This window comes from Balaenoptera musculus, chromosome 17 (genome assembly GCF_009873245.2).
Source record: "Balaenoptera musculus isolate JJ_BM4_2016_0621 chromosome 17, mBalMus1.pri.v3, whole genome shotgun sequence".
NCBI classification, from domain to species: Eukaryota; Metazoa; Chordata; class Mammalia; order Artiodactyla; family Balaenopteridae; genus Balaenoptera; species Balaenoptera musculus.
Genome location: NC_045801.1, coordinates 1629347 through 1656245, shown reverse-complemented (window position 1 = coordinate 1656245; position 26899 = coordinate 1629347). Strand labels below are relative to the sequence as shown.

The following is a 26899-nucleotide window of genomic DNA, read 5'->3' as shown; positions in this document are numbered from 1 at the left end:
TGGGGGTCAGGGAGGCCAGGCCTGGGGGAGGTGAGGGCGCAGAGCTCCCGACCCCGACACGGCCCACCGGCTCTCCCCCAGGAACACGACCGTCCTGAACTCCAAGGTCATCTCGGTGACCGTGAAGCCCCCTCCCCGCTCCCTGCTCACACCCTTGGAGATCGAGTTCGCCCACATGTACAACGTGAGTGCCCTCCGTGTGCACGTCTGCGTGCGCGTGCCCCTCTGCCTGATCCCACGTGTGGTGTGTGCTCACACGTCTCCAACTCGCGTCAGCCTTGAGAGAGAGCTCCCTTACTCCCGAGTGACAGGTGGGGATACAGGCTGGCAGAGCTGCGGGGACTTGCCCAGGGTCACCCAGCAGGGCCGTGTGGGAGCTGAGGCTCCACCCCGCCCCGTCGGCCTGGCTGTTCCCTCGGGGAAGAGAGAGCCATGCTCTTATGAGAAACGCATCTGCCCCGGCCTCACGGACCCCCTACACCCTGCTCCTTGGCGCTTTCCCTCGGGCCTCAGAGCAGCCGGCGCCACGAAGCCCTCGGACCAGCCGAGAGCCAGGAGCCGCCCCGGTTACCCAGCCAGGACAGGGCAGCGCCAGGCCAGGCTGTGGGAAGAGCCGGGCCTTCCTTTCCCGCTGTGAGGCCTTGGGCCTTGCTCAGCCTCTCTCTGCTTTGGCTCCCTCCCTTACCAAGTGGGAACGCTGCTGTTACGACACCGCAGCCCTCGGGACAGGGGTGTCTGCTGAGCCCCACCTGTGCCCCCTGACCCCAGGCTTCCCGTGTTAGCCCATTTTGCGTCCAGCTGCGCTGGTCACCTGGGCACCTAGAGCTGGGCTTCGGCCGCTGCTGTCCGGCCCTGCTCAGAGAGGGGACAGAAGATACCCAAAGCCACACAGCAAGGGAAGGGTAGGGGCCGAGCCAGTGCCCCCCTGCTCTGGGCCTCAGTTCCTCCTCCTCAAACTCTGTCTCTGGGGAACAGCGGAGGGAGGGCGCCTGGCACGCCCACGGGTGGACCCCACAGTGACCCTCGGGTGCGGCTCATAGGGCGGCAGGTGGCCTGACCCCTCCCCTCTCTCCAGGGCACCACCAACCAGACCTGTATCCTGTGGGATGAGACGGATGTGTAAGTTCATCTGGGCTTTGTGGCCTCGGGCCCTCGGGGCTGACTTGGTGGGGGGGATGGGGGAGGAGGCTGACCCAGTAGGGGAGGGACATGGGCTTCGGGTTCAGGGCCTCCGACCGTACCCCCGACCCCGTCTGTCAAGCACGGTCTCTCTCTGCCTAGTTCAGGCTCTGAGGCAGCAGGGCGCGCACCCAGCCGGCCTCGCACTCCTCCCAGGGAAGTCCACCGTCAGGGGTCCCGAGGGGTGTGGAGGTCCCGAGGGGCGTGGGGGTCCCCCGGACCAGGTGACAGGCAGCAGCACCGCCACGGGCTGGGGCAGCTGGGTGAGACCCAGAGGGATCAGAGAGGAAGCAGAGGCGGGGGCTTCTGGGGCCCCGGGCCCGGTTCCCTGTCCAGCACGTGGCGCCAGCCTGAGCCGCAGCGCGGCGAGTACAGGTGGGCGCGGGGCATTGGTCTGGTCTGGCCGGGCTGTGATTCGGGGTCACAGAGCCGTGTGGGCACCCAGAGCAGGGTGTCCTCCCAGACACAAGGAGGCGAAGGGAAAGGTGGGTGGGGTCTCGTGTAGTCACAGGGAAGAGTTTGTGCAAAGGCCCTAGAGTGGGGGCGGCCCTCAGAGGTGAGGAGGGTCGAATCTGGGGAGACTGGGCAGGAGAGAGCTTAATGTCTGGATCCTGACGGGCCAGGTGGGCCTGGGGAGGGCTGGGCCTTCCCCGCAAGGGGTTTGGTATCCGTTGAGGAGGGGGTGGTCAGAGAGCTGCGTGTCATTGTTACCACCCGCCTCGCTCAGCCCTGGCACCGCCAGTCCCCAGGCCAGCACCCAGGCCAGGGGGTACATGCGGCGAGTCCCTCACACTATGGGCAGTGCAGTGACGAAGGTGCATCCCGGGGAGGTCAGGGGAGGCTCCCGGAGTGGCTGACACTCAAGGAGGACACGTTTTCCCTGCAGAGAACGTGAGGGAGGGGTCTCGGGCAGAAGCACAGTTTGAGCAAAAGCGTGGAGGCCGGAAGGTACAGGAGGAACATGAGGCGTGGCCAGGAAGAGCAGGTAGCTAGAGAGGCGCAGGGGTGCGGGGAGGCTGCAGGGGCCATGGGGCCAGTTTGTAGGGGCAGTGTGCCAGGAACCATGGGAACCTGGGGAGGGACGTGATCATCGTGTATCCATCCATCCATCCATCCATCCATCCATCCCCCATTCATCTATCCATCCACCCACCCACCCTTCTATCCATCTATCTACCCACTTACCTATCCTCCCACCCACCTATCTACCCACCCATTCACTCATCCACCCATCCATCCATCCATCCCCCAATCATCTATCCATCCACCCACCCACCCACCCTTCTATCCGTCTGTCTACCCAGTTACCTACCTATCCATTCACTCATCCACCCATCCACCCCCCCATCCATCCAACTATCCATCCATCCATCCACCCACCCACCCACCCTTCTATCCGTCTATCTACCCACTTACCTACCTATCCATTCACTCATCCACCCATCCACCCCCCATCCATCCAACTATCCATCCATCCATCCACCCACCCACCTATCTACCCACCCACTCACTCATCCCCCCATCCATCCACCCACCCATCCATCCATCCATCCACCCACCCACCTATCTACCCACCTACTCACTCATCCACCCATCCACCCCGCCATCCATCCATCCATCCACCCATCCATCCACCCACCCACCAATCTACCCATCTACCTACCTGCCCACCCACCTATCCCCCAGTGATTACTGACCACTGACAAGGCACTCCTCTACAAGGTCCTGGCCCTCAGCCTCCTCCTATGCCTGATGAATAGGAACAGGAAATTAGGAACGTATAGATCCCTGTGAAACTGTCAGGGCATGCCACATGCCAAGAAGTGGAGGCAGTGGATCTAGTGGCAGGTGGGGCGAGGTGCCTTTCAGAGCAGGTTCACAGAAGCCTCTCTAGGGTGGTGTTTGAGCAGAGGCCTGACACAGCACTGTACACGTGGGTGTCTGGGGACAAGCATTTTGGCAGAAGGAACAGGCAGTGCAAAGGCCCCGTGTGTGCAGGGAGTGTGCAGGGCCACAGGGCAGACTGCACTGCCCTTTCCCACTCTGGCTCTGAGGGTGTGAGGACAGGGTCTGGGGCCGGGAGCTGGGCTGGGGGAGAGCTGGGGCGGACCCTGTAACCCTGGGAAACTGGCCCTCTGGCTTTGGTTGCTGTCGACTGTTTTTCTCTGGATTTTGCAAGCGGCATAAACTCTTTGTACAAAACGGGGTATCAGAAAAGGGTGAAAAGAGAAAAAACAAGAAAGAGGGCCCATGTTCTCACAGTACCCAGGCTGGCCCCCCTGGCCATCGTGAGAGGTTGTGCAGCGGCTGCAGTCCATCCCTGATGTCAGCACGAGCCCCTCCCCACAGCCCAGAAACCCTCCCAACAGGCTGTTCAAAGGCTGCCCGCAGCTCCCTGGCGGTGCCCGGTTCACCCAGCGGCCCAGCATCCTCGCTTGGACAGCGCTGCTCACATTTCTGGTCGTCCCCTTGGCTTTGAGTCCCCCAGACCGTTCCGAGGTCTTGGTAGTGAATTGCTTTCCAGAGAGGTGGACCCATCCCCTTTGCTCTCCCAGGGCAGCAGGTTGTGAGAGGTCTGGCCAGCCCAGTGTCAAGTTCACTGTCCTTTGGGGCTGATGGTCTGGGGCAGATTCCACCCTCCAGAAGCCTCAGCCTTCCATCCCCGTGGCGGAGTCTGCCTGCTTGCGTGTGAGAGCAGAGTGGGGAAAGGACAGCGGCCAGGTCCACGGGTGCTCACCCCTGGCCGTGGCCTCCACTTGCCCTTCCGCTCTCAGGTGTGGGGAGCCCACCCACCGCCCCAGGCCTGCTTTGCCCACCGCCGGTCACCTCTGGATAGATGGGATCGTTACGGTCTCTGCACCTCGGTTCAGGGCCCCGAGGACAGTGGGAAGGTGACAACAGCTGTGCTGTTTGAAGCCCCCTGAAACGCATTTTGCCCGCAAGCTCCCTGTGCAGTCCTGGGTGCAGCCCCGGGAGCCCTGCTGACTGTGCCTATTACCTCTGGGGAACCTGAGGCTCCAGGAGGACTGTGGTCCAGCTCAGAGTGGGGACTGAGGCATCTGATCCAGAGCTGGACAGCCTGGGACCCAGAGGCTGACACTGGGGGAGGGGGGCCACGGGGAGAAGGTGGCTGGCTCTGCCCCCTCCCCCGCCCTCCCCCCTCTGCTCTGTGCGGGACAGCACCTCCCTCCACCGCAGGGTGGGGCCACTTCTCACATAAATGGGCTCAGAGGAGCCAAGGGTTTCCCAGGTGACCTGAAATGGGGACCAGGGACAGGGCCCCAGGTCTGTTTCCACCAGTGTGCCCAGAGATCAGGTCTGTGCTGGTGTGGGCTTGTGTTTGTGTGTGTTTGGATGAGAAAGGGTCTCACGTGTCTGCAGAATTGGGGGGGGGGAGGTGCCAGTGGGGGGTGAGAGCCATCAGTGACCATCAGCTGAGAAGTAGTGACCTTCTGACCCATAACTGGGCCCTGGTCACTGAAGGAGCCTAGATTCCCAATCCCAGACTGAGCCCTTGTCGTGGTCCCACGCTGAGCCCTGACCCTGGTTACATGATGAGCCCTGACCCTGGTCACACTCTCAGCCCTGACCCTGGTCACACTCTCAGCCCTGACCCTGGTCCCACGCTGAGCCCTGACCCTGGTCCCACGCTGAGCCCTGACCCTGGTCACAGTCTGAGCCCTGACCCTGGTCCCACTCTCAGCCCTGACCCTGGTCACAGTCTCAGCCCTGACCCTGGTCACACACTGAGCCCTGACCCTGGTCACAGTCTGAGCCCTGAGCCTGGTCACACACTGAGCCCTGACCCTGGTCACAGTCTCAGCCCTGACCCTGGTCACACACTGAGCCCTGACCCTGGTCACAGTCTCAGCCCTGACCCTGGTCACACTCTCAGCCCTGACCCTGGTCCCACTCTCAGCCCTGACCCTGGTCCCACGCTGAGCCCTACCCCGTGTCTCATCTGGAGTCACTCGTGCATGTTCACATGTAGTCGTGCACGTGTCATGTGCGTGGAGGGCTGCCTCCTCTTCCAGCCACACGTAACAGTCAACCATGTGACACAGTCGTCTTGGAAAGTCTGAGTCAGAGGCTTCCACCCACAGGGCAGACCCTCTACTGCCTCGCCCCCAGTTGTACGCACACACGGACTCAACATCTACAGCTGAGGCGACTGCTCACAGCGAGGCTCAAGGCCGCCCCCCCTCACCCCCGCACACCTACGCCAGCCTGACCAGTGGCAGTGAGGGCCTTGGGAGCAGGGCTGTTAAGGAGGGAAAGGGGGACTTTGCAGAATTCTCAAATGTTTAGGGGGATGGAGGATGGGTGGGTAGACGGGGGGGTGGAGGATGGGTGGGTCGGTAGGTGGATGGATGGATGGAGGGTGGATGGGTGGGTGGGTGGAGGATGGTTGCAGGGAGGATGGGCTGGTGGGTGATGGGGGTTGATGAAGGCCAGGAGCACATCCCTGGAGTTAAGTTCTGTGGTTCTGAAAGGACAGCTCCCTGGATCTTTCACTCGTAGAAGCTGCAAATGTTTTGCGGTTTCCTTTTTAAAAACAAACAAGAATAACATAGAGCATAAAAGTCAGAGCTGGCAAGATCCTCAGAAATCATTTGCTCTGCCCTCACTTGAAAATGGTGCAGCTGAGGCCCAGTGTGGGGACGTCAGGACAGGACAGGCCTGGGCCAGACGCGCTCCACGGTGCCCGTCCTGCTACGCCAGCGTTTCTTTCGGGAGGTGTTTTGCCCGAGACCAGTCCCACGTGGGCTCCAGGGAGGGCAGGGTTCTATGCGCACTGTGTCTTGTGCTGCCGGGTCCACACTCGAGTCAGCTATAAAGGCTCTGCGAAGTCCTGCAGCAGCCTCCCCTTCAGTCGGGTTGGGGCGCTTGGCACCCTCACTCTGTAACTTGAGCCGGCAGAGCAGACGCTGGGACAGGCTGGTGGAGGGCGTGGTGTTCCCGCAGAGTCTGTGGGGTCCTTTCCCGAAGCCTGAGCCCGCTCCAGGCACCTTTAGAACCCTCTGATTTACTCACACAAGCTTCCTCAGTCTGGCTGAGGACCGGGGCCCAGAGTGACAAGCCCAGGGTCGCCCCGTGGGTCGTGCGAGTCTGCGCTCTCTCCCTGCCCGTGCCGACCCCCAGCCCTGCTGGGTGCAGCTGTCCTGGGGGACGCTGAGGACCCAGGGCCAGCCCCCTCCCTGGGGTCCTTGCCCAAGTACGTGTCCTGGTCCCTTTAAGAGCCTTGCCCCTCCCCCATCCTTGGTTTCCTTGGAGAGGGCAGTGAGGGGCCAGGCCGAGGGGGGCAAGCGGAAGGGAGTCTTGGCAGGGTCCCCAGGTCGCTGTCAGCGACCGGTTCCCAGCCCAATTTCTCCCACGCCGCCCGCTGGTTCCTGATGGGGGCAGAGGAGGCCGGCTGAGGGGGACAAGGAGGGGGATGGGGTGGGAGACGGGCTAGACACAGAAGGCCTCCCTGGTGGCCGGGGTAGGGCCGCGGGATCCACGTCATCAGTGAGCACGGGAGGGAGGTGGGGGGACATGCTCTGCTCCCCCCACCTGGATGGGGGCTGGGGCTGGGGGAGGGGTGCAGAGCTGCTCTCAGAGGCGCGACCACCCACCCGTCCTAGCCTCTGCTCTGGACTCAGCGCAGCCCCTTCCCCAGCGCCCGTGCCTTCTCTGAGCCGCCCCCTACTTCGTCCTTGGGGAGCAGGGGTCTGGCAGAGGCCCACGGTGGGCCTGCCTGTCCCCTGCCGGGTTTGGGAGCTGGAAGGGACAGACAGCCATGAGGTCACGGCCCAGGGGCAGCAGCTGTGCTCTGAACCTGGGGCAGTGAGCGTCCCCACTGCCCTGCTGGCAGCCCAACTCCCGCAGCCACTGCCGGCCGCCCCGTGGGCCCCCTCGCCACTCCCCTCTTTGGTGCCAGCTGGAACACTTGGTGCCTTTGTCCATGGTCCCCGTGCCCTCTTCTCCAGCCTCAAAAGCCACCTGCTCCTGGAGGCCTTTCTGCCTGTTTTTCTACATCCCCAGCCCTGTCCCCTTCCTCCCAGCTCTGACCCCCATTTGCAGCAACTCCGTGTATCCGCATGTTTGTTCCCCCAGCAGAGTGTGAGGCCCGCCGGGCGCAGGGCCTGGGTCTCCTCATCCAGCGTGCCCACATCCCCCCACGCCGGGTACACAGGAAGCCCTCAGGAGGGCTTATTCTAACGGCCCCTGCCCTCTCGCCCTCTTTTTCTTCCTGCTGGAAAGAGCACTGCTTGGCCAGTGGCGCCCCGGTGAGGTGCGTCTGGGGAAGGGGGCAGGATTCGGTGCCAGGAGCAGGCTGGGGGCGTCACAGACATGTGCTCGAGGGTCGGGGGGGCGCCTGAGCGTGGGGGGCTTTCTGGGGCGGAGTCAGGGCCCACGAGTCTCCCGCTGGGCGTGTCCAGCTGCGTCCCGTCCCGGTGCTTTCCCACCTCTGCGGGGCCCCGTGTGTCTGGGCGCCCCTGTGTCAGTGGTGTGGGTGTGCGCCCCTATGAGTGTGGTGTCCATGGAGACTCGAGGGTGAGGGTCCGGGGCTGACGGGTCAGGGGAGGCACAGGACGTGGGCAGCCCTGAGCCCCCGGGGGCTGCTGGATGGGAGCAGGGGCCACGCCGGGCAGTGCTGGGCGGCTCGGTGTTGGGAGGGTGCCAGGGGTGCACAGGGCAGCTGCGGGCGGGGGCAGGTTGAGTCAACCACGTTGTCTGTCCCTGGTCAAGTGGCGGAGGGGTCAGCGGAGTGTGGCACCGCCGGGGCCTGGGGCTGGGCGGGGCCCCTTCAAGGCCTCGCCTCCTCCTTGCCTCCTGTGCCCGCGCTGGTGATGGCGGCGTTGGGGGGGACAAGGAGGAGAGCCTGGAGTTGCCCTCAGGGAGGAGGGGGCGCCCATGGGGAGGTCAGTGCCGGGCCCTGAGCGCATGGGGCAGTGCCAGGAAGGGGGGAGGGTACTCACTTCCCTCCTCCACTGAGACCTGGGGGCTCCAAGAGGGGCCGCCTAGGGGGAGGGAGACAGCTGCCTCGTGGGGCCACTTGGTGCAGGGAGGGCGCAGGTGAGGACAGAGCAGGGGCTCTCCGGGAAGGACCAGGCCTGGCTGGAGACAGAGGTACTTCAGGCTGCTCCTGACAGGGATTTCATCTGTCTGTCTGTCCTTCTGTTTTCGATGTTCCCGAGCTCTGTGTCTTCATAGTGACGTCAGCCCTCGGTTGAGCACTCACCCACGCCCAGCACTTGGGCCCCCTTCGTCCTCCCAGGAGGAGGGGTCAGTGCGGGGGCTGCCCCTGCCCAGGCCCTGCCACCCCCACAGGGCCCCCGTCTGCCTCGCATCCTCCGGAGTCCCGCTCGCCGCTCCCCAGGCCCGCACACCCCGGGCTGCCAGGCCTTTGCCCCCGCTCTTCCCACAGTGTCACAGCGTCGTTCCATCTGCGCCCTGCACGATCGTGTCAAATGGGGAGGTGCTTCACCTGGCACATGTTCCGGGCCCTGTGTGACGTGGGGGGCGGAGCAGAGCTCTGACCTCCAGCCTGGACGCCAATCCTGGCCCTGTTCTCACTGACGGGTGACTGTGGGCAAGCCCTTTAGCCTCCTTGAGCCTCAGTTTCCTCATCTGTCCAAGGGGCGGCTGTGATTCCTTGACAAGATGATGTGTTAAGGAGCTGGACCAGGAAATGCTCAGCAAGTAGACGCCGTCATTACCTCCCCCCACACTGTTCCAAGAAGCCTGCGGGGGGACAGCAGTGAGCCGCTCAGGCAAAGCACGTGCCCTCGGGGGGCAGGGGGATGGGGCACAGCTGCCCCACATGCTGGGAATAAAGGACCACCTCTAGGAGTGGGCTTCCTGGGGAGGGGGAGCTGGAGTCCTAGGGCAGGAGGGTAGTAGAGGCCCCCCAAGCCCAAGGCACAGTATGTGCAAAGGCACCGAGGCAGAGAGCATTTGGGGTGCTGGGGTACAAGTGGTGAGAGGTGGGCTGGGGGCCTCCGCCAGCTCCTCTTTTTAGGAGCAGAGAGGGGTGAGCTCTCTGGCCTTGAGGTAATCAAGCACAGGCAGAATGGGACTGGGTTTTGGAAGGACAGCGTGACACTTCCTGGGCACCTGCTCTGGGCCTGGTCCTTCTGCCAAAAGCTCATTCCAAGTTCAGACCAGGCCCCAGACCTCATACAAGAAGCCTGAGGCTCAGAGTGGTGGAGAGGCTTGCGCGGGTCACACAGCCAGCTCGCGGGTCCTGACCCTGCAAAGCCCTGAACTTGGATGGCCCCAGTGATCTTGAAGAGGCTTGGTGAGGACAGGGCTGGGGGATTGTGGGGTCCCTGCCACCGGGATGGGCCTGGAGGGCGCACGGTGACCCTCCTCCCTCAAGACACTTGCTTCCCTCCGCTCGGGGTGTGCAGTTGCTAGTTTCCTGAGGCAGAAAAGTCTTAATCAAAACCCCAGCTTGCCAGGCAGCTCGGTGGTTTGCTGGTATGGTATTGGGAGGGCAGGGACTAATGTCCTCATCTCTGCAGGGAGCTTACTAGGGATGCAGGAGGGCAAGATGTGGGGTAGACACAGGAAAACTTGGCAGGGAGGGCAGGGTGACCGTGGGTGTCCATTACCCTTTCTTGGCCTTGGTGCAGAGGCACCTGGAAATGGGGGATGATGAAACAAACTTGAGGTTCATCTTGGGAGGCAGGTGAACTAGGAGATGCCTGGAGGGTGGGGTGTGGTCAGGGGTGTGATGGATAATGGCGATGGCATGGTTGCCTGGGTTCAGCCCATCATGGTTGATGGGGTTGGTGGTGAGGCCTCCTGCAAGACGGGTTCCGCCTACACGGTGCCCTGGACATGGCGAGTTGAATGTTGGTGATGGGAGTTACCAGCTAGTGTCGGTCCACAGACATGGTGCTGGTTCAGAGGTGATGGCAGTCATGGTGATATTGCTAACAGCAGAGGTGATGCTGGTGACCATGGTGATCATGTAATTGTGGTGACCAAAAAGATGGAGAAATGGTGGTGACATGGTAGTGATGATTGTGCTGTTGATGGTGGTAGTATTGGTGGTGAGAGTGATAGCATTGGAAATGATGTGTTGTTGATGGTAGTGATGATGGTGATGGTGGTGGTGATGATAATGTTGGTGCAATGGTAGTGTTGCTGCTGATGGTGTGATTGTTGGTGGTGGTGGCAATGGTGGTAATAACAGTCATGTTATTGTTGCTGCTGTTAGTGTTGGTAATGGTGATGGCGTTGGTAGTGGAGATGATGGTGAGGGTGGTAGTAATGATGACGCTGTTGATAACATAATGGTGGTGGTGGTGGTGGTGTTGATGGTGTTGCTGGTAGTGGGGATAGTGGTGATGGAGTGGAAATGGTAGTGGTATTTATGATGATATTGATGGTGTTGGTAGTGGTGATGGTGGGAGTAATGACTGTGTTAGTGATGATGGTGGTATTAATGATGTTGGTGGTGATGGGGATGTGGTGATGTTGGTGGTGGTGGTGATGATGGTGATGGTGATGATGGTGATGGTGGTAGTATGATTATGTCATTCTTGATGCTGACGATGGTGGTGCTGTTGATAATATAATAGTGGCGTTGAAGTTGATTGTGTTGGTAGTGGCGATGGCAGTGATGTGGTGGTAATGACTGTACTGATGATGTTGGTGGTGATGGTGGTAGTAATGATTGTGCTGTTGATGGTGGTGGTGGCGGTGTTAATGATGTTGCTGATGGTAGTGACATGGTGGTAATGGTGGTGCTGATGGTGTTGATGGTGTTGATGGTGGTGACGGTGGTGATGTTGGTAGTGGGGATGGTGGCGATGGAGTGGAAATGGTCGTGGTATTGATGATGATATTGGTGGTGTTGGTGGTGGCAATGGTGGTGATGTAGTGGTAATGATGGTCTGATGATGTTGATGGTGGTGGTATTATTGTGTCATTCTTGATGCTGGTGGTGGGGCTGTTGATAATGTAATGCTGTTTCTTTTTCAATGTAGTAATTGTGTTTTTTTATTAATTTTTATCGGAGTATAGTTGCTTTATACTGTTGTGTTAGTTTCTGCTGTACAGCAAAGTGAATCAGTTATATGTATACATATATCCCCTCTTTTTTAGATTTCCTTCCCATTTAGGTCACCACAGAGCACTGAGTAGAGTTCCCTGTGCTATACAGTAGGTTCTCATTAGTTATCTATTTTATGCATAGTAGTGTGTATATGTCCATCCCAATCTCCCAATTCATCCCACCCCCTCTTTCCCCCTTGGTTCCTGTAAGTTTGTTCTGGACACCTGTGTCTCTACTTCTGTTTTTGCAAATAAGTTCATCTGGACCATTTTTCTAGATTCCACATATAAGCAAATATTATATGATATTTGTTTTTCTCTTTCTGACTTACTTCACTCTGTATGACAGTCTCTAGGTCCATCCACATCTCTGCAAACGGCCCTATTTTGTTCCTTTCTATGGCTAAGTAATATTCCATTGTATACATGTGCCACATCTTCTTTATCCATTCCTCTGTTGATGGACATTTAGGTTGCTTCCATGTCCTGGCTATTGTAAATAGTGCTGCAATGAACATTGGGGTGCATGTGTCTTTTTGAATTATGGTTTTCTCAGGGTATATGCCCAGGAGTGGGATTGCTGTGTCATATGGTAGTTCTATTTTTAGTTTTTTAAGGACCTTCCATACTGTTCTCCATAGTGGCTGTATCAATTTACATTCCCACCAACAGTGCAAGAGGGTTCCCTTTTCTCCACACCCTCTCCAGCATTTATTGTTTGTAGATTTTTTTTTTATAATTTTTTTTAAAATTTTATTTATTTATTTATGGCTGTGTTGGGTCTTCGTTTCTGTGCGAGGGCTTTCTCTAGTTGCGGCAAGTGGGGGCCACTCTTCATTGCGGTGCGCGGGCCTCTTATTATCGCGGCCTCTCTTGTTGCGGAGCACAGACTCCAGATGCGCAGGCTCAGTAATTGTGGCTCACGGGCCTAGTCGCTCCGTGGCATGTGGGATCTTCCCAGACCAGGGCTCGAACCTGTGTCCCCTGCATTGGCAGGCAGATTCTCAACCACTGCGCCACCAGGGAAGCCCTGTTTGTAGATTTTTTGATGATGGCCATTCGGACTGGTGTGAGGTGATACCTCACTGTAGTTTCGATTTGCATTTCTCTAATACGTAGTGCTGGTATTGCTGTTGATGGTGTTGGTGGTGATGGTGATGGTGATGTTATTGATGTTGGTGGTAGTTTCAGTGAGAGCCATGAGGGTGGAGGCTGTGGTGACAGTTAAGGTGGTGGTGGTCTCAGCTCTTTGGGGGATTTGAAGCCACCCCCCATGGGAACCAGGACGCTCCCATGGCACAGTTTTGGAGGTAGACTGCAGCAGACAGGGTCAGACGCCAGCCCGAGGAGATGAGAGGGTGGGGTGGAGGGCAGAGGGGAGTGCTCACGAGGCCACGCAGTCTGGGAGGGTGTCTTGGAGGAGACAAAGCTGGGCCAGCTGAGGGTGGTGAGGCTTGGGATCTCCTGGAGCCAGGGAAGTGCCTGTGGAGGTGCCCAGTGCCCAGCACAGGGCCTGAGCAGGCGGGCGAGGGACGCGCTTGCTGAATGAGTGAGTGATGGACCAGCCTGACCCCCAGCTGCACCAGTGGCTGGAGTGTGAGGGGGTGGGGTGTCGAGGCGCTGGCCCCTCAGCTGGTAGGGGTAGGTGACAGGCTGGACAGAGCCGGGCCAGAGGTGCACCAGGCGAAGGTCTGAGTGAGGGGCAAAGGGCTCAGGTAGGGTTCCTGGGGTGCAGGGCTCTGAGATGGGAGGAGTTGGCAGGTAGGATGGGGTTTAGCGGGACCCTGGCCCTCCCAGGCCAGATGACTTCCTTGCGAGGCTGGGGAGCTCAGGGTCCCAGCCTCTCCAGGGGCCCCGGTGGCCTTGCCCAGGTGGGTGGGGTGGGTCAGGCGAAGAGCTGCTGAGCCCTGAGAATGGCCAGGTTTCTAGCCTGGGGGCAGGCCTGCGGCCGGAAGCCCTGACTCAGAGCATGGCTGGTGCCAGGTGGGAGCCAGGAGATTGGCATCGTGGCATCGTGGGGAATGTGAGAAGCCCTGGAGGCCCTGGTCACAGCCCCACGGATGCTGAGCCAGCCTGAGACACTATCAGTGCCGCGAGAGCCAGCCCCACGCGGGCAGGGACGCAGGCCTGAGGGGGCATGGGTCTCACCTGGTGATGCACTCAGCAAGACCCAGGTCAGGCAGATATCCATCCCCCAGGGTCCCCAGGGCCACAATCATTGCCCCCAGGCCCTGAGCCAAGAGGGGATGGAGCTGACCTGGGCTTGCCCTGGGGGTTCTCACAGGCCAGTGACCAGATGGGGGTTGGGCACAGAGCAGGAGGTTGAGGAGGCTTCCTGGAGATGACAATGCCTCGGGGGAGCCCCGAAGGACGAGGCTGAGTCAGCCAGGGGACAGGCGGGTGTGTGGTCAGAGGGACTGGTCAAGATCAAGGCCTGGAGGCAGGAGAGGGCGCCTGTGTTCTGAGTCACCGGTGGTTCCTCTGGGCTGGCGCATGCAGGCAGGGCTGCCAGGGCTGGGATAGTGGGGGTGACGGGGTGCTTGGGAGTCATGATGAGCTCCAGCCGCTGGGTGAGGTAGGACCCAAGAAGGGAGCCCCAGCACGGCAGCAGGGTAGGACCTGTTGGAGGAGCCAGGTGCAACGCTCAGGAACTCACGGCTTATCCAGGCAGGCTCCCTGGAAGAGGAGGCTCAGCACAAGCCTTGGTCTGTGGGTCAGAGGTCAGTAGGCGGAGGTGGGAGGTAGGCACCCTGGATGTGTGAAGCGTGATTCAGCAGGGCTTGTGCCTGGAATGCATGGTTTGGGGAGCACGATGGCCAGTCTGAGGAGTTTTCAGGGGCTCCTAGAAGCCCCTGCCTGCAGAGACACCTTGCCCACTCCCTTTTCCCTCATTGGGGTGAGCTGTGCCCACTCTGGCTTCTCTCTGCTGTGTGGGGGGACACCTGTGAGTCATTCACACTCCACTGTGAATTAGCCCATCAAACCCCAGGGGACCCTGATGCACACCGTCCCATAATAGCACCTGCTTCGTGGGCTGGCAGGAGGCATCCTGAATGTAGTGAAGGCCCTGGCTCAGCGGGCCGGCGGGGGGCTCTCCACGCACCCTCTGTTACTGTCCCCTGATGTCCCACGAGTGTGCCGGGACCTGTGCTGGGCATTGTGTCCCTATGTTCTCCCCACAGCATGTGGGGGAGGATTTATGCCCACTTCATAAGGCAGGCAGCTCAGCTCTGAGTGGCCGGTAGGGAATTGGCCCAGAGGTGGGAACAGGCCTCAGGTGCCCAGTTCCTCCTCCCGGGGCGGGGACGGACGAGCACGTACGGGCACGGCAGGGACCGGGACGGAGGGGTGCCATAGGCCGAGCCTCCTCCCAGGGCCTCCGACATGCCGTGGCTCCCCCCCACCCTGGGCCCCAGAGGAGGTCCCCTGCGGGGTCTCCTGAGCTGGGTGGGGGCCAGGCTGCCTTCTCTGAGCCACCTCACCTGGGCACCGGGATAAGGTTGTGGCTCTGGCACAGGTGCTGAGTGAGGCGGGTCTGCACCGGGCGGGAGTTGCGTGGAGCCGGGACTCACGGTCTGAGTGTGGCTGGAGGGGAGGCTCAAGGGGGAGAGCGGGGAGGCTCAGGGAGGGGGTGGCCAGTCCCCAGGGGCTGTGGGTCCCTGAGCGAGGAGGGAGCCGGGGGAAGGTCTTGAGCAGAGGATGATGTGTCCTGGCATATTTCAGCTGGTGGCGCGGGGACAGGCGGTGGAGGGCAGGGCGGAGGCTGGCAGTGGTGGGTCCCACCAGGGTGGTAGCCACAGCGTGGGGAGCAGAAGTGAGACTCTCAGTGCATTTTGCAAGGAAGGTCAGTTGCTGATGGGTCTGTAGGTATGAGAAGGAAGGAGGGAGGGAGGGTCCTGGAGGCCGCCGCCGCCAGGTTGGAGCGGCAAAGAGGGGCCTTGCTTGTCCACCCATAGCAAGTCCTGGCTGAGCACTCCGACCCCACTGGGGTGCGGGCAGCGGGGTGAGCCAGCCAGGCCCCGGTCCTGCCCTCCCAGAGGAGGATGCAGGTGGGAGCATCAGGCCATCACACGTGGCGGGAGAACCGGGCCGAGGCGGGAGGACCCGCGGATGGAGGCCACGGGTCAGGGATGGCCTCGCCGTGAGAGCCGGGGCGCTGGCTGGCCCGTGGCTGTGGCTGTGGAGGCAGAGCCGTCCAGGCCGGGCCCAGCTGGTCGGTGTTCAGGGCACGGACAGCCACCGGAGGGGCCGCGTTCACCGTGGCGGTGACTGGCCTAACACTTTCTCAAGGAGCACGTGGGGCCGGGGAGGCGGGAGCAGGAGGCAGCTGCCCAGGGAGCGAGGGGGTGGATGAGGGTGGCGTGGTGGTGAACGGAGGACACACGGTGTACTCAGGACCGACCCCAAGGCGTCCAAGGGGTGGGGGCGGCAGAGGAGACTCAGGTCTCAGCTCAGGGTCAGGACGCACAGTGGGGGCCCGTGTGGAGGGGTGCCGGCTCAGAGCTCAGAAGTGGAGTAAAAGGGACGGGAAATTGTCCCTTGGGTTTGGTGACTTGGGGGCTTTGGTAGGAGCAGGGTGGGAGGAGCCTGTGGTGAGGGACCGGTGGCCTGCAGAGGGGTGGGCAGTGGCTGGACCTTCCTGGGGGCCCTGGTCAATGGGGGAGGCACAGCCTTTCTCTGGGAGCTCTGATCTGAGGGGCCCAGGGCCCCCTGCAACCTCCCCTCAACTCAGGCAGGGAGGGGCTCCCGCCCTCCTGGTGCTGGCAGGGGCCCCGGCTCCAGCTCCTCCTCTCGCCCTGGACCTGGGGGATGGGGAGGCGCAGGTGGGTGTCACTGACCCAGATTCCTCGGGCCTGGGCCTGGGAGGGGGGGCGTGGCTCTGTGACCCAGATATTCCAAGTTTCTGAAGCTCAGTCAGGAGGCGACCAATGGTCTCCCACATGTGGGAGTGTGTGTGAGGAGGGAACGACCTGCCTGTGTTGCAGAGATGGTAACAGGTGTCACCTGCAGCAGGAAGGATTTCGGTCAGACATGGTGAAGAACTTCCAGATGTTGTGGGTATAAGAGGATACGTCCTGGAGGTTTTGTTGAAGAAAGAGGGCTGAGGGTACCCTGACCTTTCCCAGTTCAGGGTGTGCCTAAGATGCAAGCGAGGGTCCACCTGTTAGGGACCACCGCCCCCCGTCCTGCTCCAGCCAGCCCTCAACTGATGCCCAGCGCAACACAGGAAGCTCAGCTAATGGCCTGGGAAACCTCCACTGACCGAGCTCTGCCCTGGTGTGGGACGGGCCTTAGGCAGGCCGCCCTCCGCCTGGTCTGGGCCTTGGGCCATCCTTGAGGGTCCCTTTCAGATTTGCTCCTCGGAGTTCAGTGGCTCAAATACTGTAGGCCTTGTAGGTTGGTCAGACAGACAAAAAACTGGAATCCTGGCCCTCCTGCTGTCTTGCTGTGTGGCCTCGGGCAATCATACCACTTCTCTGAGCCTCAGTTTCTGTATCTACACAGCTGAGTTGAGGATTATTGCAAAGATTAAATGATAAAATGCACAGGAAGCTATTAATATTGAGGTGGGGGAGGGGACGAGGAGGGGGTCCCTGTCCCTGTGTCGCCTGTCAGTGGCCTGCCAGAGCCAGGGGGACAGTGGAGTGGGGAGAGGCCAAGGCCAGGGAGCCTGCACTGAGGTCCTGCAGGGTCTGGGTGAGCCCAGAAGCTGCCCACCTCCCAGGCTGCCAGCCCCAGCAGCTGGTTCTCTGGACCAGGGGCGGAGCCCTCCTCGTGCCCTCCGTGGCCTGAGGCTGCAGGGGCAAGCCCTGGCCGGACCCGTCAGCAGAGTGGGCAGTGCTCTTCGTCGTCCCCTCCTCTGGGAGGCTGATAAGCTAATTAGTGCCCATAGCAGGAGTCCTGTGGGGCTAACCAGCAGCCTGGGCTGGCCTTCTCCCAGGAGGTGGCCAGCCGCTGTCAGCCTGGCGCCCTGCAGACCCGCCAGCACTGCCTGGGAACCTGCCAGCCTGCCGGCCCCAGCCAGCCTGGCTCCCCTCACCCCGGGCCTCGGGGTGCTGTCCCTTCCCACCCCTCCCAGCAGCCTTCAGCAGGCGGAAAAGATGGGTTCGGGGTCCCCCCCCCGACTCAGAGCAGGAGGGCTGAGGCAGCGTCCGTGCCTTGATCTGTGAAAACTAGAGCTGAGACTTGAACCCAGGACCGGCCGGCCACAGACTCCTGCGCTTAGGAGCGGGCACGCGGCCAGCGTCGTGGGCAAGCCTGAGCGAGAGGCGGGCGCTGTCTCCAGGCCGGAACAGCCCGCCGGCCTCCTCCTCCCCGCAGGTCCTGGGTCTTGGGGACTTCTGGGCTGCATTTCCTTGGCCGTCTCGGCGTCTGGTCAGTGACTTGCACGCGCACCCCAGGCGTGAGGACGGGGTGCTCTGGGGCTGGGAGGGACTGAGGGCAGCTGGGGCTCAGCACCCTGTGCCCATTCTGCGTGGTGCTGGGGGATGAGGGGAGATAGGAGTGTGATGTGCCCAGCACGGCTGAGTGAGGCCTTGATAAACCCCCGCTGAGGGTGCGGGAGGACCAGGCTGGATCTCCCAGGCCGCTCCAGGGCCCCGCACTCCCTTTCCTGATCCTTCCATCCCCCAGGTCTTGTTTCTGGTTCTGTGGTTATCAGGGTCTTCTTTTCTAGAGGAAGGAAGGGGAGAAAAGGTCTCCACCAGGGCCTTAATAGGTCTTGACTTCTGCTCCACTCCACGCCAGGGACGCCGGGTGTGCGGGATGGCGGCCCGGGAGGTGGGACCACACAGGCAGCCGAGCCCCTGGCCTCCATCCCAGGGGCTGCGGTCAAGGCTGTGGCCTTGGCCCTGGCCCTGCCTGGGCCCTGCTGTGCTGTGTCGTCAGGCACACCTCGGCTCCTCCCGGGCCAGCACGGGTTCAGGTGGGCCAAGCTGGGAAGGCTCAGGTGGAGGCGTGGTCATCCGGGGGCCCTCCCAGGCATTCTTTATGAGGGCCCCTAAGATGGATGAGCTTTGGGCCCCCAAACCCTGGCCCCCATGGGCTCAGGGGCCAGTGCTAGTGAGAGGGCTGTCCCCTCCTCTTGCTGCACTTCAGAGAGTAGCAGACAGGCGTGGGGGATGGAGTCTTCTGAGGCCACAGAGCCCTGATGCACCCCGCGGAGCCAGGGCCTAGCCTCTGCCTAGCTGTCACCTTGGGCCTCAGTTCTCCTCCTCTGTAAAACAGGGTCAGGCCCTTCCCCATGGGGGGAAAATGAAGAGAGAAAAGCAGACTCGAGGGCATCCAGCAGGCCCAGAGTGTGTCCCTTCTCCCCTGGGGCCTGAAGCTCAGAAAGGAGATTGTATAACATCTCAAATTCAACAGAAGCAGCTCTGGGTTCTGGGATGCCCGAAGCTGAGACCCTAAGCTTTCTTAAACACGTTCTTGCTGGGCTGGGCTGGGGCGGGTGGGGGGGTGGCCTTGACGGTGTCCCATGTCATTCTCCCGACCGTCTCCTCCCCATTTTAGAGATGAGGAAACTGAAGCTAGGGCTGGTAGCTGACTTCCCAGGTGACACAGCCAGGAGGTAGCCCAGGATGGTTGCTTGCAAATCCAGGTGTTAAGCAGACGTCTGCTCAGTGCGTGGGGCTCAGGGATCCCCTGGGAGTGCACAGGGTGGGAGCCACTCAGCCCCCAGCCCGCCTTCCATACAGAGGGGCTGGGATGGGGGAGACAGGCTGAAGGCTTTGGAAGGCACCTTGCCGCTCCCTCCTTCTGGGGCTGGGGCTGAGGGATCTAGGGCGGGCCGGGGGTGGACCCTTGCCGCAGAGACCTGGAATTTCCCCCCCAAAGTCCCGGGGCAGACACCGGGTCTGAGTTATTTGGGGGGGCAAGGGGGCTTTTTCGGCCCTGGGGTCAGAAGGAGACCACTCCCAGCTGGGGCTCCCGAACGGCGGTTTCAGTCTCGACTCTTCAGCCTGGAGCCCTCCAGCCTGCAGGTCCAGGGCCCTGGGGAGGGCACTCCATGGGCACCTTTTGCGGGCGTGCCTGGCTGGACGCTGCCAGACAAGTGGGCCGGCATGGGGGTGGGGGACTTAGATCAACAGCGACTGGTTCGCAGAGTAGTTCAGTCCGGCGCACTGAGGCCCTAACAAGCGCTGGTTTCAAGGGAACCAGAGCCACCCGAGCGGCAGACAGCAAGAGGGCCCTGGGTCAGGTGGCAGGGCGCACGCTCAGGCTGCTTCCCCGACCCGACCCCGTGGGGAAGGCCTATCGGGGCCGGGGCCGGGGGAGGTGGCCTTAGGAGCAGGGCGGTCCCAAGGTCACCAGCGCGACGCGGGGTCCGGGGGCGAAGGCGCAGAGGCGCCCCTCATCCCGCCCCGGCCCGCGCGCGCACCGCAGGCCGCCGCGCCCCCCAGCTGGCGCCCGGCTCCACGTGCGCCCACGCGCCCCTCCCGGCCCGGCGCTGGGGCGGGGCGCTCTCCGGGCGCGAGGCCAGGGCTCGGCACCCCGCCGGCCCCGCAGGCCCGCGCTCCCGCGAGTCGCTCTCCCGTGGCTCGGCGGCGGCCATGGGGCGCGGGGCTCCGGGGGCCGGCGGGGCGCGCGCGGCGGCGGGCGCAGGTGCGGGCGCGGGCCGGGGACGCGGGGCCCGGGCGCGGCCGGCAGCCGCTCACGCCGCCCCTGTCTCCCCTCCCCCCGTGTGTCCCGCCCCCCAGACCCTCCTCCCCCGCCCCCCCGCAGCTCGGGCCCTGGTCGTGGCGCGGCTGCCGCACGGTGCCCCTCGACGCCCTCCGGACGCGCTGCCTCTGTGACCGGCTCTCCACCTTCGCCATCTTAGCCCAGCTCAGCGCCGACGCGGTGAGACCCCAGCCGGGCGCGCGGCGGGCGGGCGGACGGGGCGGGGGCGCGCGGGGCGGGGGCTTCCGGGGCCGACTGTCGCCTCCGGGCCGGCTCGGGGAAGGGGGGCTGCGCCCCGCCGCCCCCCGTGGCCTGGCCGGCGGGGCCCGGGCCTCTAGAGAGGGCGGGTGGGAGCTGAGTGGGTGGCGGTGTGGAGTTGGGGACTGACCTGGGAGGAGCCGGGCCGGGGCCCCGAGAGTGACTGATGGGTGAGTGAGTCCCCCCCCCACTCTCTTTGGGGGCCTAGGACCCTGGAGGGAGCCGGTCCTCAGGGCAGCCGGGCAGTCTGGGCCCCGGGCCCTAGGGGCTGGAGGAGGGCTTGGCCTGGCAGAGCCGGGCAGACACCTTCACTTGGTGGGGTGCCTTCCCCCAGCGGGCGGCGGGCTCCTGGCCTGCCTGGGAGAGGGAGGGGGAGGAGCTGCCACCCCACCCACCCCAAGTGGACGGTGGTCTCTGGAGGCAGCTGCGTCCCCAAGTAGGGGTCCCGGGGGTGGAGAGGGTGCTGGGCTTGGCCCAGGTTGGCAGCCCTCCCCAGGAAGGCCCCATCATCTCAGGGGCCTCCTTTTTGTTCTCGTGATTCTTGTGGGGGCTGCCAGTTTCTATGGCGACAGCATCTGGGGCCAGCTTGCTGGCTGGGGCCGGCCAACTGGGGCTGGTGGGCGCTCTTGCCCAGGGCCAAGCTGCGCTCGCTGGACCTAGGAAAGCCGCATCCCCCAGCTGGGTCACTAGGCCCCCCGAGGAGGGAAAGGGTAGGGGTCTTTGCTCACTGAGCCCCCTGGCCCCGGCCTGGTGTGGAAGGGTCCTCAGGCAGCAGATATGGAGGACGCACCGGGAGCGGGACACCGACGTGGGGGCATTTGGGGTGGCTGGCCCTCGTCAGATGGGGGTGGCGCAGCTCTCTGCTCATGGAACCCCAGTTTCCATGTGGAAGATGGTTCCAGGCCTCTCTGAGAACAGTCTGCCCCCCTCCTTTGTCCTCTGAGACGTGGGGAGAGAGAGCGATATTGTCAGCCAGGATCCCCTGGAGGGTCAGAGCTGGACAGGACCTTAGAGGTCATTGCCACTAACCCTTCTATCAACGGGGAAATCGAGGCTTGGGGTGGGGGGCTTGCTCAAAGTCTTGGGGTGACTCTGCTGGACAGGGATCTGTGGTCTTGGCCCTGATCCCAGTGTGCCCTCCCCCTCAGGCTGTCCCTGTGACAGGACTGTTGGTGCTGCTGATTCTGGGGGCAGGCCCCTGAAGGCAGCAGCCGGGGCCATGCTGGGGGCTCCCCGGAAGAGATGGCTTTCTGCACAGGCGAGAAACCAATGGGGCTGGGACTTCCTGGGTCCCCTGCGAGGCCGGAGCAAGCAAGGCAGGGCCCACCTTGGGGGCTGCCCTTCCTTGGGGGGCAGGGGGGCGCTCCAGAGCGGGACACATGCCCAGATCCCCTCTCCCAGCCCAGGGTCTGGCCTGTAGGAGGTCAGTGCCAGTGGAATCTTGAAATGCAGGCTTGTCCCTTACACACGGTGACCCTAGACTGGCCTTCAGTCTCTCTGAGCCTCGGTTTTTTCACCTGTAAAACGGAAATGGCCGCGTGCTGCTCCGGGTGGCTGCGAGGGCTTGCCGGTTGACAGGGACCCTCCTGGACGGGGCCTGGAGCGTGGCAGGGCCACTGCATCCACGAAACGTGGCATCCCGCTCAGGGGCTGAGCCCTGGGCCACCTGGCATGGAGAGCGTGTTGGGTGAGGGGTGGGCAGCTGACGCCGGTGGAACTCCGGGGGCGGAGGAGTGGGATGCCCAGGGGGCCTTTCTAGGAAGAGCTGACCTGTACTGGTGCCTCTGAGGGTGAGCGGACGGGAGCCCTGTGCCAGGGTGGGCAGGCAGAGCTTTGGTCTCTGAAGGGTTCAAGGCTTTGTTTATGGGGGGGCGGTCAGCAGCTGCAGTCAGAGGGGCATCTGGTGTCAGCCTGATCTGCACAGGAGGGTGAGACGCAGGCTGGCAGGTCGGGGCACCCCATCCCCACATCCCAGAGGAGGCAGCTGAGTCCGAGGGTTCGGGAGCTGTCAGTGGCCGTGGGACCAAGGGCAGGCTGCCTGGCCGCTGGGAGCCCCAGTTTCCTCCTCTGTCAGATGGCATAGTAGTGGGCTCCGGCTGATCCTGTGACCCCCTGAAGGCCTGGGCGTGGCTCAGAGGAGCATGCTGGGAGGGCGCGGGGTCGGGGGGGGCTTGGCCTGTGCTTGGTTGCTCCCCTGTGCTCACCTGCTCTCAGATCTATCGCCACCTTCCTCCCTTTTCCCAGCCAGCCAGCTCTGGCCCCAGAGATGCTGAGTGGGGAGGGGCCGAGAGGGAGAGGAAGACAGCCCATCACGCTGTGCCGACCCCTCTGAGTGCCTGCAGCTGGGCCCTCGAGGGACACGGGGTCTGACGGGGAGACAAGCCCAGGCTGGAGGGAGGAGGCGCTCTGGGGGCTCAGCACCAGCCTCCTTCCTTCCAGGGGTAGCTTGGGAGACGGGCACAAGGAGGAGGTGTGGAGTAGGGCCCTGAGGGGTGAGCAGGAGTTCCCAGCAGGCTCGGTGGGGAGGAGTGATGGTCGCCCCCGGGAGGGTGAGAAAGGCAAGAAGCAAGCGGGAGATCGGGTGGAGCTCAGAGGGCAGGCAGGACTGGGGCGCGGGCGCTGCAGCGAGGCCGGGGCCCGGGCGAGCTAGAGCTTCAGCCCGAGGTCAGTGGAGCTGGGTGGCTGGGAGGTGGTGGGCTTGGGTCCTGGAGGGATCCCAGCAGGTGTGAGGGCGGAATAACCCACCAGCAGGTGGGGTGGTGGCAGCGGAGAGCTGGGCTGAGGGTGGGGGTGGATGCCGCCTGTCTCCACCCGCGGAGTTGGGTGTGTGCGTGGGGCGTGGGGATTCGGTCTGAGCGGGCAGAGGCCGCTGGCATCTCGGGGTATGGCGTGGTCTCGGGACCGGAGTCCAGAGCAAGGCCCCCAGAGGGGACGGAAGAGGAGGGGTGCTGTGGTCACACCCCAGGAGCCAGGGAGGGGTTAGATCCCGGGGGGCATGGAGTGAAGGAAGATGAGACCCAGGCATCCTCCCCCTTGCGTGCAGCCAGAGTGTCAGGTCCCGGCTGTGCCGCTGCAGGCCTGTGACCACGGAGGGTTGAGTAACTGCTCTGAGTCACATCTGAGGGGGCGAGGCCACCTGCCTCAGAGCCTGGTGGGGACTGAACCTGGTGAGGTATTTACAGCATCCACACAGCCTGGCGTGTAGTAAACAGTCTGTAAGCCATCGTTGTTGGTGGCGTCGCTTCTGTGATGTGCCCGAAACCGGGCTACTAATCTGACCAGAATCAAGGCTCAGCGTGTGACCGGGATCAGGGATCAGGCAATGTTGGAGTAGGGCTCGTTCGCGTGGGTAGCTGTGAGCCACGTGTGGTGTTGGAGCGGAGACGGGATAAAGACAGTGCCATAGCAAGGAAATCAGTGTTTAGGGCGCATGAGACGTGTAAGAGTTGGGAGAAGATTGCATGTAGGGTATTCACGTGGTGGAAGCTAACAACAACCACGTAAATGACAAGTAAAGGTGGGGGGGGAGGGGCCGGTGCCCTGAAGAGACTCAAGACAAGGTGACGGGCAGAGAGATGAGGGGCTGGCTCAGATTGAATGTCCAGCGAGAGCCTCTGTGCAGAGGTGACAGCCAAGCCGAGAGAAGAGCCAGCCGTGTGAAGGTCAGGGGAAGAGCACTGGGTGGCGGGACCAGCATGTGCAAAGGCCCTGGGGTGGCATGGAGCCTGGCTGGGGAGCCAGTCTCCAGCAGGAGGCCGGCCTGCTTCTGCCTGCTCTCTGTGTAGATTGGGCCCAGTCTCTCACCCTTAAGGTCTCCGGTCCAGCCCTCCCAACAAGACCTTGAGATCCCTGACACCCCTGCCCACAATTCTGTTACCTGTTTCCTCCCCACATTGTTGAGAACCTGCAGGGCTAGGGCTGTCAGAAGTGACGGATGAGCCAGGCGGAGAGGAGGAGGAGGGTACGGGAGGGCAGGTGGGCGAGCTGGCGGACATGTGGCTGCCAGGCCTAATGAGGGCAGATGGAGGCAGATGGCCACGGAGGTCGGGGCCGGAGCCAGCCACGAAGCAGGCCTGAGCCACTTACTCGGCCACCCATGACTTGCGTGGCTGGCCGGGGCTCCGAGGTTACCTGGTGAGTTCAGGGGTGCTGGCCGCAGCCCGGAGTCCCCCTCCTTCCCCGGGGCCCTCCAACTGCCTGTATGGAAACACAGAAGTTTGTGCTGGAGCCTCACCCGGGCCAGGCCCCCAGGGATCGCTGACTGCCTGGGTGACCTTGAACGACTTTCTCGATTTTTCCGGAGCCTGCCTTCCTGGTCTCCATTCATCCAGCCAATCACATTGACCGAGCGTCCATGCTAGGCCGGGCCGAGGGGGGCTCACAGACATGAGGAGACCGGGCTGCAGGGACAGACAGGCACCCCCAGCCATGGGACAGGGCTGGGACAGAGGGACAGCAGAGGGGCCTGGGGGCGGGAGGTGGTGCCTTCAGTGTGGGGGAGGGCAGTCCAGGCCTCGGATGGAGAGCACAGCACGGTCACCATGGGGGTGGGGGTGGGGCAGCTGTGTCAAGTGGGGTGGGCCCTGGGGTGCCCTGTGCAGGAGCCCCGGGACCTTAGGCTCCCAAGGAAGGTGGAAGGTCCCATCTGAGGGCGGAAAGGGCCACCGTGGCTTTAGGAAGTGGGTGGGAGTCTCGCTCTGCCACGTGCTGGGGTCAGCAGGGGTCTGAAGGGTGTTGGCCAAGTTAGACTTGGGATGGGCAGGAAGGTGCCGGCTCTGGGGTGGGGAGCCCACGAGAAGCCCCTCGTCCCCTGGCCGAGCTTTCCCGTCCTCTCCAGCCCTGGAAGCCGTGGGTGCTCGCTCTCTCCAGTCCCTCCATTTGTCTTTGGGTTTTGAACACAGAGGGACCTGGGTCATTCCTCAGCAAGTACACGCGGTCCGCCTGCCGTGTGTGCTGGGCACTGGGCTGTGGTGTGGCCGTGGTTCACGCGGTCACGTCGGGGGGCACGCAGGGATGCGTAAGCAAGGACCAGCCGGTGCTTAGGGCTGCACTGGGCCACGTGGTGGGGAGCGGTGGGGTCCGTTGGCCCCTCTGAGAGGGGACAAGTGAAGACCAGAATGGCCCGAGGCACTGCCACGCGACGGCTGGGCAGGGCATCCTGGCAGAGGGAATGGCTGAGCCAGGCGCTGAGTGGGAACGAGGGGACAGCCCAGTGTGGGGGGGGTGGTCTCACGAGCTGAAGGGGGGCAGGGCCAGGCCTGGTGGCCTTTGGGGCCTTCGGACGCAGCTTGGGCCGTGGTGGGGTGGCATGGGAGACTCTGAGAGTGGCTGCTGCTTGGGGAAGAGCCCGGGGGCTGGCCTGGGGGCGTGGAGGGCAGAGGGCCAGCCCAGATGGAAGGGGCCTGGCGGAGGGAGGAGGTGGTCGAGCGCCTGGTGCAGGCTGTGGGTGGAGCGGGTGTCAGGGAGGGGCCAGGTCTGGGGGGGTGGGCGCTGAGTGCCCCGTTAGATGCAGCTGGAGCTTTGGGCCCCTTCAGAGAGCGGTGGCTTCTGCCCGCGGCTGGAACTGCAGAGCCACGGAGCCAGGGAGAGCTGTCCGTGGCGGGGCGCTGGGCCTGCTGCCTCCGTGACCTCACCTGTGACTCAGGGTGGGGGAGTCCTTCCCTGGGATTGGTCGGGGGCGTATTGCCAGGCTGGGCACACGACTCTAATTCTACCAGTGGGGCCGGGGCGGGGCACAGAGACCCTGCCCTCAGCAGGAGATGAGACCCCTCACCGGGCACAGCCCAGGCCGGAAGGTGCTGGCGTTGGGGGCTGCTCAGAGCGCTGCAGGAGGGCGGCCGAGGGCTGCGGGGCAGGGGCGCTTACGGAGGATGTGGGGGGGAGGGGGGAGGCTCCCCTGGCGCCCCCCGCAGCCTGCAGGGCCCTCAGTCTGCACGTCTGCCTGGGCCCCCTCACCCTGTTCTCTGTCCCCCGCCCCGGAACCCGCCAGAACATGGAGAAGGCGGCCGTGCCGTCGGTGACGCTCGTCGTGGGCTGTGGCGTGTCGTCCCTGACCCTGCTCATGCTCATCATCATCTACGTCTCCGTGTGGAGGTGCTGCTTCCGGCGGGGCCGGGGCGGGAGCGGACGGTGCACACAGCTCCCGGGAAGGGGGTGACTGGGGTCGAGCCTTATCCCTTCTCCCATCGAGGGCAGCCGTGGGGGGCGAGGACCCAGCATCCTTCCTCCCCAGCTTCCCCGTCAGCAGCACCCGTCACTCCGTCGTCACCACCACCCCGCCCTCGCCGGCGGCCGTCCCGTGGACGCTGCGTGGCACTGATGGTGGGGGCGCAGGTGCAGGCCAGGGATGCCAGGCCTGCCTGCTCCTGCCTGGCGCTGTGCCCGCACCGCCGCTCACAGGTGCTGGCAGGTGCGCCCCGAGCCCACTCCCCAGCTGAGCACCCTGGCCCGTGACCACGGGGACCCCAAGATCACGACTTCCCTGCCTGTTGTCTGTTCTGTCACGTGGACGTGCAAGGTCACTCCCCAAGCCCGGGGTCAGGTGTCAGGATGGGGGCCTCTGCTGGGCCGCCTGCCCCACACCCCCTCCCCCAGGCCGCAGGCCTCTTCACAGACCCCTGTGCCCTGGGTGCTGTCTGACCAGTGCTGGCCCCGGGGATGTGGGGCGACCCCGTCCCAGCCGGTCACCAGCCCTGGGGCGAGGGACACGTGTGCATAGACTCCCTTCCCCCAGCGTCCCTCTTTGGGCCCGGAG

General features: G+C 63.2%; 1 protein-coding gene across 2 annotated transcripts in view; it reads left to right on the top strand.

Annotated features, from left to right (window-relative positions):
- ADGRB1 (adhesion G protein-coupled receptor B1) overlaps positions 1 to 26899 on the top strand; it is an 84532-nt gene that overhangs the window by 35654 nt on the left and 21979 nt on the right. For both annotated transcript variants that reach the window (XM_036829778.1, XM_036829777.1), the window contains exons 16-19: positions 82 to 184; positions 1076 to 1119; positions 19926 to 20067; positions 26135 to 26238. In XM_036829778.1, coding sequence (XP_036685673.1) covers positions 82 to 184; positions 1076 to 1119; positions 19926 to 20067; positions 26135 to 26238 — 393 coding nt within the window. The remainder of the gene's footprint in view (positions 1 to 81; positions 185 to 1075; positions 1120 to 19925; positions 20068 to 26134; positions 26239 to 26899) is intronic.